This window comes from Balaenoptera physalus (assembly GCF_965194825.1).
Source record: "Balaenoptera physalus genome assembly, chromosome: 14".
In the NCBI taxonomy this organism is placed as follows: domain Eukaryota; kingdom Metazoa; phylum Chordata; class Mammalia; order Artiodactyla; family Balaenopteridae; genus Balaenoptera; species Balaenoptera physalus.
Window position 1 is genome coordinate 39,200,414 of NC_138893.1, and position 11,245 is coordinate 39,211,658.

At 41.8% G+C, this 11,245-nt stretch overlaps 1 protein-coding gene across 4 annotated transcripts in view; it reads right to left on the bottom strand.

Annotated features, from left to right (window-relative positions):
• The window catches only part of PLEKHS1 (pleckstrin homology domain containing S1), a 32,168-nt gene extending 22,327 nt beyond the window's left edge, over positions 1-9,841 (bottom strand). For 2 of the 4 annotated variants that reach the window (XM_082424037.1, XM_082424034.1), the window contains exons 1-2: positions 5,741-9,841; positions 2,327-2,373 (exon numbers count right to left, since the gene is read on the bottom strand). In XM_082424037.1, coding sequence (XP_082280163.1) covers positions 2,327-2,354 — 28 coding nt within the window. In that variant the 5' untranslated portion in view covers positions 2,355-2,373; positions 5,741-9,841. The other 2 variants (XM_082424036.1, XM_082424035.1) reach the window with 2 other exon arrangements.
• Between the last annotated feature and the right edge of the window lie 1,404 nt (positions 9,842-11,245).

Below are 11,245 nucleotides of genomic sequence, written 5' to 3' on the forward strand. Positions count from 1 at the left end.
CTGTGCCCTGCAACGAACGAGAGGCCGTGACAGTGAAAGGCCCGCGCACCGCGATGAAGAGTGGCCCCCGCTTGCCACAACTAGAGAAAGCCCTCGCATAGAAACGAAGACCCAACACAGTCAAAATAAATAAATTAAAAAAAAAGAAAAATATAGTCAACATTCAAAAATAATATTTAAAAAAAAAAAAAAAAAAACAACAACAACACTGGATGGGATTAATGGGACTAAAACAAATGGAGAGTGAAAAAAGCACCCCAAACACAAAAGAGCACTGGTGCATTGTGGGACAATTTCAAGTTTAAGGTAACTGGATTCCCTGAAGTGGGGGAGGGAGACAGAAAAAAATATTTGATGAAATAATGCTGAAAATTTTTACAAATTTAAAGAAAACTATCTCAGAAATCTCAGCAGGTCAGGAACCCCAAATACAAAATATAGGAAGAAAACTATAACAAGGAACATCATAGCCAAATTGCTCAAAATCAGTGATAAAGAAAAACCTTAAAAACTGTCAGAGGGAAAAAAAGAGATAATGCATACAGAAGAAAAATAAGGATGACATTAGATTTCTCATCAGAAACAACGCAAGCAAAACAAAAACACCATCAAAACCCAGTGGAACAACATATTTAAAGTACTGAAAGAAAAATAGTGCCATTTTAGAATTCTATAGGCAGCAAACATATCTTTCAAAAACGAAGGCAGTTTCAAGACATTTTCAGACATACAAAAGCTGAAAGAATTCAGCATCAGGAGGCCGCAGAAATGTTAGAAGAATGTTAAAGGAAATCCTTCAGGTGGAAAAAATGATGCCAGATGGAAATCTGAATTTATACAAATGAATGAAGAATGCTGAAGTGGTAACTTCAAGGATAAATATGTGACATTTTTATCTTACTACTTAAGACATAAAAATTCAATTGACTATCTAAACCAAAAACTCTTGATATATGCAACAACATAGATGAATCTCAGAAGAATTATGTTGCGTGAAAGAAACCAGACAAGAGTTCATACAGTATGGTTCCATTTATATGAACTCTAGGAAATGCAAACGAACTTAGAGCGACAGAAAGCAGAACAACGGGGAGTGGGATTGGGTGCTGGAGGGAAGGATTATAAACAGGCACAAGAAAACTTTTGGGAGTGATGCATGTGATTACTATCCCGCTGTGGTGATCGTTTCCCAGGCACATACACACAACCTTATCAAGTTGTTCATTTAAAATATGTGCAGTTGATTGTGTGTCAGTTATACCACAATAAAACTATTTTTCTTAAAATATGAGCAATCCAAAAAGCAAATCTGATGACATCACTTCCGTGCTTGAAATCCTTCAAGGGTTGCTGGTTATATGAGGTCAATATCCGGCACCATACAGCACCACTTTCCTGTTCTCCCCTGTCCTTCCTATTTTACAGCCACATTCTCCTTGAACACAACCTGCCTCGAACCCACTTCATTGCTTTCGGTCATGCCATCCCTTTCTGCTGAGATGTGCTCTTTCCCAATCTCTTTTAAAACCCTATACATCCTTTAGGGTCCAGCTCAAATGCCTTCTCCATAAAACCTCTCTGGATTCCCACAGTGACGCGTGTGCTTTTTTTCCCTTCAGACTCTACAGAATTTTGCACTTACTTATCATAGCCTGATCACATGTGCCTATCTTAACTTCCCAATACAGCTACTGGAACGTGTTTATCTTAATATCCCAATGAAATTACAAACTCATTGAGAGAATGACTCTTCCTAATTAACCTGTACATCCTCTGCAATATGAAGCACGGTGACTTACTAATAATAGGTGTTTTGAATAAATATTCAAAAATACTCATTTTGGAATTGAATCAGATAGTTTAATTTTTAAATTAGTTCATCCTAAACTTCTGACCAATCATCTACAGTGAGGCATGTGAGCATGAAGCAGGAACATCTGAATAATACCCCTTGACCTATCCTCATAATAAGCCCTGATAACAATTTTGGCAGTTTCTCCAATTGAGAATTTCATATAAAATTACGGAAATATTCTCCAGTCTTTTCTGGGCTATAGTTTGCTGTTAGTACCATCTCCAAGCAACAAATGGAACATCTGGTCCATGAAAATCAGAAAATGCCAAATTTCTAGATAAGTGAGCTCTTACAAAATAATCAGCTGAATCTAATAGCCTCCGCTACATTCTCCACACCAAGAATAATTGTCTCAGAATTGCCACCCATCATCCTTACTAAAACCATCTTCTGTATCCTGGTTAGTTTGACAGGAATTGATCATTATTTTCAATAGAGTTTTTTCCTTCTGAGAATATGCCCCTCGGGTACCTGAACTCTTCTGAGGTTTGGGTTCCATTACGGCTGTCTGTTCTCACCTGTCAAAAAAGAAGGGTTAAGCGTTAGTCCCCAAACAACGGTATGCGTCACTGCTTAGCCACTCAATCACCAAGCGTCAGGATGGTGCTCCCAAATGTTGGTGAGACGGCTAATCGGCTCCCCTCTCCCCATTCTGCCCTTGAGGCTGATAGTAGCCATGGTAATAAGGACCTGCCCAAGCAGCCTGTGTTCACCAAGTGCCAGCTCTGTGGAGGTGTGGCTAGGATGACCAAAGGAGCATCTTCCCTGGACTTTCTCTGCTCCTGCTTCATAAGTGGCTCTGACAAGAGAGCCCCTGGGGATAGCAACACCAAGGAACAGAGATAAGAACAGGGCAGAGGGCAGCATGCTATGGACCAACTGCAGCTGAGAAAGCATTTCTGGCCAAAAAGAAGCCCAAGATAAGCCCTCCTCCACGCCAGGAACTCATTTTCTCCAGAGGGAAACCTTAGAGCAAGGACCAGGGCACACCCCTATCCTTAAACTGCCTCCACTGCCCGTGTGCCCCGTTCCCAAGGCTGCCCAGCACTGGGGGCTGAGGCTGACATGGTCAAACTGACTCTAGAGGTCAAGCCCTTTCCTGCACAGATCTGCTGGCAATCCCATGACCGACACGGGGCCCTGCGAGGAGAGGAATCCCACAGGGTAAGAGACCAGGGGGCAGGTGAGATCTTTGAAACAGGAATGTATTGGTGACCAAGTTTTACCCTGAATCAGACTCTCAAAATAGGAGGAAACACTGAACAGGGCAGTGCTAGGGCAGTCCCAGGGCAGTCCCAGGGCAGTCCCAGGAAATGGGAAGAGGCAAAGGGCTCTTTACCATCCAATTGGCATGATGTCATTCCTCCTCTCCTGAGGTCTCCCTTTCTCCAGCATAAACTCACTCATTCCTCCTAGGGCATAAATGACTCACAGCAATTTCTGAAATATATATGTATATTGTATATAGTATACAATATACATATACTATACTATAGTGCGTGTGTGTGTGTATATATATATATATATATATATACATGCGCATATAGTATACTATATGTATGTATACGTATACTATTTGTGTACATATATATAGTAAACAGAGATGAAAGTCTTAAGGTTAAGACCTCAAGATCTCAAAGCATACTCCTGGTGATTTGTGAAAGGCACATGGGAACCCTCTGAAGACAAGTGGGGTTTTCCTGGACCTAGAACTCACACATTCCCTAACTAAAAAATGGTTTTCTCTGTTGAGGTATCTCTGTATAATAACGATAGTGATTATTTGAACAAATAACAAACAGATAACAAGTGAAGTAACAAACAGGTCCCTGGGGTATCTTAAGGCATATGTTGAATCTCTGGTGCCCTCAGCCCTCCCCTGGTGTAAGGAGCATGCTTAGCTCTGTGCAATGGGCTGTAATACTTGATGAAGGCACCAGGCCATTGAGACCAAAGCCTTCTGTTCCCTGGAAGAGCATTTCTGTACAAGGAAAAGGAATAGAACCTACTTAAAAATTTGCCAACCATGGACATAAAAAAAAATTTACCCCTGAGGTTTTGCTTCAGATCCCTGAGGTTCTTTCCAATTGTAGGGATTTCACTGCCTGAAGCAGAACTGGGGGCCAGTGGTTCTCAGCCCATCGCCTTTCCTCACATCCCTGCATGTGGGACTTGACCACCTTTCCCACGGGGCATTTAGCCTAGTGAGCGATGGAGTTCAAAGGTGAGATTGTAGGACTGTGCCGGAGAGACTAGCTGAGGGAACATTTTTTTTTTTTGAATTTTTGAATTTTATTTTATTTATTTTTTTATACAGCAGGTCCTTATTAGTCATCAATTTTATACACATCAGTGGATACATGTCAATCCCAATCGCCCAATTCATCACACCACCACCCCCACCGCTTTGAGGGGAACATATTTTAAAGCAGTGTTTTTACTGCAAGCTCTCTTTGTTTAAAAGCCCCAAATCATTCTTTTTCTTGACAGAATAATTCTTTGTTAAGCCTTTACAGTTTGTAAAATGTGTTTGCTCACGTGACTGCTTTGGTGTCGCAGAACCGTCCCGGGAGACGGCTTGTTTTACGCACGGAAAACTGCGTTTGCGAGAGGATGAGCGAGGTGACTTGTGCAGATCCCCACACCGCTCCACGCTCCCACCCACATCCATGCTCCCTGCGCACCGTGGACGGCAAGGAGAGCTCTGGAAGACGTTTCTGGCCTTCCAATGTCTGTGAAGGGCCCCAAAGTCTCGTGTAGGGACCACTCTTCCTGCTTTTTTTTTAATGGTGGTATTTTTTTACCCACTGTAAAATGAGACGGCAGTTTTAGAGTATTAACTCTGAAATCCGGATTCATCTCCATCAGTTATGACATGTGATCTTGGGTACATTATAGCACCTGTGTTCACCTGTGTTCCTTCATCTATAAAATGGAAGTGATAACATCACCACCCTCATAGGACTGCTGTCAGCATCACTTGAAATAATCTGGCAAAGAGCATTTTATAGGTGCTCGACAAGTGTTACTTGTTGGGTCATGTCCAGTTCGGATAGTCTATGATTCTATGATTGTTTCATAATGTCTAGCATGTATTGAGTACTTAATACATTCCAAGCACTTCTAAACAAAATCTATATAATAGATTTCAGATATATATATATGTATATAATGGTTTTCATATATATGTATACATATTCTGGATTTCACATAATATATGTTGCATATGATCTATATCGATTTCAAATTATTTTTATGAAATTCAGTATATGTATACATATATATGAAATCTACTATATTCAAACATATGAAATCTATTATATAAATTTTACTTATATAATGTAAGCAAAGTTTTAATATTATATATTACATATATGAAATCTAGTGAGATTCAACATAGCAATGAGATATAACAATACTATAACATTTACATTATTCTTACAGTGATACAGTATCCACTTTACAGATGAGAAACTGTTACCAGAAAGATTAAGTAATTTGCCTTTGATCACATAACTAAAAAGAAGCAGAGCCAGCGTCCTAACTTGAGAGCTGGTGTCTGAACTACTTTGCTGTTCCTTTCACCTGAGAAAAAAGAATTAAATCTGTTCAGAGTTTGACTTTCATTTCTTGTCATTGCCCCCAAACAAAACAGCCTTTCAGATTTAACTCTCTGATCTTGTTCAGGAGACAGCATCCAGTCTCATTGCCTAACATGTTCATTGTAATGAAATCTGATGAGTGTGATACCAAGAGGTCCTGTTTCCCTCTGTGCAGCCCAAGAAGGTTATGAAGAGAGAGCCCGTAACAGTGATTTTGTTCAGTTAAGCTTCCAGATCAGCACAGTCTTGAGAACCCCGACCAGTCACGTCAAGCAGTACTTACTGGAAGCCAGGTGATCACTGGTTCGGTTCTCAGCGAAGTGTCCTGTCCTTGTGTCTCCTGAACTCACCCCGGCTCACTCTGAGCTCTGAGGATTAAGTACCAGCTTTGCCTGAAATGTGAGTCAATGGGAAATTCCCAAACTTCTATCTTCGGGAAGATTTTACTCTTGCTCCAAGCTGAAGGAAGCTGGTGACCCAAGGGAAGTCCTGGGCTTTCATTCTTCTTGCGGTTTGGCACAGAACTGCCCTTGGCATTCTCGGTGTCTAATAACAAAACAAAAGCAAACAAATAAAAAATTCCTGCCAGACTCTGGACCATGAACACGATGACTCTTATTGAAAACAGTGCCAGCCCAGTCCTGACCTCCTGCAGTGACTGCCACTGAAACAATTCCTTTGCTTCCCACCCATCCATATCCTCCCAATGTCCTCCTGGGGAAGTTAGGAAGGGCTCCTTTGTGCCAGATGAGGAAATAAAACCTGACTTCTCTAACACATTTGCACATGCCAAGGGTCTCTGGAAGGTCTGCTTATTTATCCATGATGGAGTGGTCAGCAGGGTGGCACTGGGCAGGCTCTCCTGAACGTCCTGCACAGCCACCAACCACTCTTAGAAATAAGCAGGCTACCATGAATGGTCATTCTCAGTGATCTCTAACCACCAAAGGGCCTTAGGTATATTTTCATTTATATTAAATTGTTCTTTGGAGAAAGAGGAAGTGGCAAATGAATTAAACTTCTTATAGCACCTTCAGCAGTGAAAGCACATAATTTTAACCTTTGTTTTCACTAGTGTAACTGGACTTCAATCAGCTCTGCCAGGTATTCACTGAGTGGTTTTACCTAGCTATTTAAATTTTCTGAGTCTGCTTCCGCATCTGAAAAATTGGGTGCAGCACTGACCTCACAGGATCTGTTTAAAGATTAAGTAAGATTTCACCATAAAAAGCCTATAGTATAGTGCTTGATCCTTGGTAAGCATTCGACAAAGGTTATTTCTCTGCTTTTCCCTTTGGCACCCTATGGAAGGGACAAGTATTATTGGTTCCTTTACTCAGCAAACTTAGATGGACTTCAGATATGCAGAAATGATTATTTTATTGTTCACTTCCTGCACAGGATGGGTTTTGCTTGATTTAGGAGAAATAATTTCTTGGAATGTATTTCTTTGGATGTTTCTTTAAGGCCAGCTTTTGACTACTCTGGAAATAGTTTTTAGTATCTTTACATTTGGTCTTTAAGCAGATATTACAAGTTATTGCTCTAAGGGGTTCGTGAAAAGCTTGTGTTGATCTCCACTTACTCAGAACTATAAAGCTACAGACAGCCCAATGTAATAATCCAGGGACCCAACCAAAAAAGGGAAGAGAGAAAATTTCTTTAAGACTGTATTCCTTTGGAAAGGCTATCGATAAACCAGTTAGACAGACAGAGGGACTTCCCATCCATCCATCCATCCATCCATCCATCCAACCAGCCATCTACCAACCCAGTCCACATTGTTCTAGGCTTTTTTGGTCATATTTTCCTAATAGTATTACAAAGCTCCTTGAAGAAGAAGCTTAATATATCTTACAAGTGCTTATGAGAGTTATCTATACTGTAGATGCCACCTAGAAAATTAAAACTTGGCAAGCAGACACCAAATACGAAGCTTGTAAAAAGTAAACATACCTATGAAATGCAAGTATAGTTTCCTTCATCATCTCCAGTGACCTGTAAACAAGGTATCAGTGAAATGCCTGTTGCAAAAGAGCAATCATCTGTTCATTTGAAATATCAAGTAAGTTATTTCATGGTTTTGCCAATTGTGCTTCTGTATCATGAAACAGCTCTTCAGCTCTGCTGCCTCTTAACCAAAACACAGCTGAATGGTTTATATTACATGACCTAACATTTGTTGGGAATTTTTCTTTTACATATACTATCTTAGTTAATCCCAACAATTTTGCAGGATAAGTGTTGTGATTCCTTAATTTCAAAAAGAGGAAATTGAAATTTAGAGAGAAAAATAACTTGCTCAAAGTCATACAGCTAGTGTGTGACCACCAGAAATCAAAACTCGAGTCTGTCTTGACTATAAGCTTACATGTGCCCTTTCGTACCCTCTAGTGTGTTGAATCCTGGGCTGGGATCAGTTGGTCTGGGCTCTTGGCCTGCTCTGCCACCAACTGTGTGACACTGCATAGGTTGCCAGCTTTCTGGGCCTCATGACCCCATTGCTGTCCCTGTGTCAAGGAGCTCTAAGTACCCATTCAGTTCTGATTATAATGACGCCCTTGAGGCAATGCCAATGACATTGTTGGCCAAAAGGAAATGAGATTTCCTGGGCTGGCTTGGACCAATCATGATACTTTTCCTTAGCATCTGAACAAAATTGAGGTACAGTTATCAGGAAGATGGAGAACATCTGTTGCCGACATCATCACCTGGCCCCTGCCTCCCTCTCCAAGATCACCTCTGAGAGCTCTCACTTGTACTGTTTGCCCTCTAGGCATCTTGACCTGTGTACGTACTGTTCCCTCTCTCTGATTCATTCTTCTCCCATCTCTTCACCTGGTTAACTTCTACTCATCCTTCAGCTCTCACTCAACTATCACTTCCCAGTGATTCCCTCTCTCCCCCAGACAAGGTCAGATTCTCCCATGATACATTATCATGGTGCTGTGTTAACTTCAGAACACATTTTCCCATTTATAATTTTATATTCATTTGTCTGATTATTTGATTAATGTCTGTCTCTTCCTCCACAAGACTGCAAAATCCATGAGGATTATTAGTATTGTGTCTGCTTCTGCTGACCCTTGCATCCCAAGTAGCTAGCTTAAATGCCTCTCCCATTCTTTCTTTATTGTGTGCCTATTATATGCAAGGTGTTATATTATGGGTCAAAAGATAAATGAAAAGATGAATGTCTTTTGAGAGCTCATAACGTGGCCAGGGAGATCAGACACAATGAACTCTAATACTCCAGTGATACCTCTACTTCACTTCCATACCCCACTCCCATGGTCACACTTTGGACCTTGTAATTACCCATCCCTGTCTGGCCTTTGATCACTTTGATGCTGGTATCCTACCTTCTGACTGCAACTTCCCATCCTTCTACCCATTCTATTTCCTCATTTCAACCAAACCTGTTCTTCAGCCTTTTCAAGCCCTCGGGATTCTTGATGCTTCCTCATACTTTCACATGTCTGTTGCGATCCGTGACCTTTTCTAGCTGAAACTGCCATTCCTCAACCCCCTGTTGAAGGAAATGAGCCAGCCTGGTCTTTGGATCAGGGCGAGCATGTGACCCTAGAGCTGGCCCTCCGTTGGTTGGCTGTTGGTCCACAGAGTAGCCTGACACAGAGTTTTGCTCAAAAGAGACAATGGCAGTTAGTGAAGCCTTGTTGAAATTCTCTTTCCTTTACTTCCAAGTTACTTTTTTCAGCTGGTTCTCTTCTGCACTGATTGATCTTCTTTGCCTCTTTTGCTCGCTCCTCTACCTGCATGCAATCCTTACATTTCAGAATCCCCAGCGTTCCTTCCATAGATATTTACCCACTCTACAAGTATATCTTGATGCTGGAAGTGTTGACAGTCCATTGAGGTTGGTGACCATAAATCTGGCAAGATTCCTGTCTGCTTGATGTGTGATTTTCTCTAGTAGCATCCAGCTGTTCAGGAGCAGACATGGGGAAGCCAGGTGGTGAGGTTCATTCCAGGTTAGCATTTGTGCTGGGGAGATGCCACGGAAGGACAAAAGAGAAAGGGAGTTTAGGATAATTGCAAAAGGGTGCCCAAATAGGTGAACCATGGGATCAGAGGGGCATAAGGAGGGAAGAGATGATAGGAGGGGCTCCTGGAGAGGAAGTACCAGTGAGATTGAAAATAGATGAAATAAGCTGACTGGAAGGGTAGGAAGTGGTGCTTGAAGAGAGCATGACTGATTGATGATCTTAAAAGTAGAACAGTTGCAGGGAGGGGATGGCTGAGCTACAGTGTGTAAGAAGGTCATTGGCAATGAGGAGGTCAAGGAACTTAGGGGCTAAGATGTTTGGTCATCTACGTGGATGTCTAGTTTATGGAACAAAATCCTTTTGAAGTTCTCTGAAGTTTTTTTGAAATGAAAAACAGAATAAAGTTAATCATCTCTGCCCACCTCCCCTAACACATACATACAACAGTGTCTATTTTAATAGTTGGATTCATTTGTAAAAGCAAAAGTAGACATAGATGTCAAAGGAGGACCCTTGGATCCATAGACGATTGAAGTCAGAATCCTCTTTATTTCAAAAGAACACTTGGGTCCAGTTTCTGGGGATGAGGGAATGTGTACAGGTGATAGAAGATGGCCCAAAGGTTGCAGGCTGGGAAGACAGCCAAAAGAGTACCACTGGGTCCAAAGGAGGGATGACGGGGGCTGCTTCCTTTTCTTTCCTTTCCTTTCCCCTTATTGCCCTGAATCCTTATTTTGCCCACCTGGTTGGCACTGGGGCAATGGGAACAGAGTTGGTAGAGAAGGAATGGCAGTGCAGTTTACAATAGTGAAGAGGGAGGGACAAGCAGAGTAGAAAAGAGACCCCCAAAGTGGGGACCCCGTGCAATGGCCTCTTTCCCAAAGCGCATCACGTGTATAGGATGTGGCGCAATTACTGACGCCCTGTGTTTCTTAGATCCCTCCATTGTTCCGCAGTGGGGCTTCCCTGCTGCTCTGGATTTCACAGCTGCCCGCTTTATTTGTACTTCAACTTCTACGGTAATAGAAGTAACCGTCTTTCATTTATGTACCTGGAGAAGAAAGCGCATGCTCCACACGGATTTTGTATGAATCGCGAATTTGACGAATCAGGCAAAGCCCATGAAATCAGCAACTAGTGGGGCTTCCCTGGTGGCGCAGTGGTTGAGAGTCCGCCTGCCAATGCAGGGGACACGGGTTCGAGCCCTGGTCTGGGAAGATCCCACACGCCGCGGAGCAACTGGGCCCGTGAGTCACAGCTACTGAGCCTGCACGTCTGGAGCCTGTGCCCCGCAACAAGAGAGGCCGCGATAGTGAGAGGCCCGCGCACCGCGATGAAGAGTGGCCCCCGCTTGCCGCAAATGGAGAAAGCCCTAGCCCAGAAACTAAGACCCAACACAGCCAAAATAAAATGAATAAATAAATAAAAATAAATAATAAAAATAAAAAGGAATTCCTTTAAAAAAAAAACAACCTCCTTAAAAAAAAAAATCAGCAACTAGCATTATTTCATCCTTCTGCCTTTTGTCCTGGGGGATCTATAAACATTTTAAATGCTTTTATCCCTTTCACTTCCTATTTAAGTTGAAGGCAGTTAATAAGAAAGAATATTTTATTTCGGCATTTGTTGGTACCAATTGTATAACAATCATTACTAGGAATAAAAAAAGAACTAAGACCTTGCTCTTAGTGACCGTATAAGCTAATATGGGAGATAAGCAACATACAAAAACAAGCAGTGTGTCAATCAGGGTCCCAGCAGGGAACAGGACACTCAAAGTG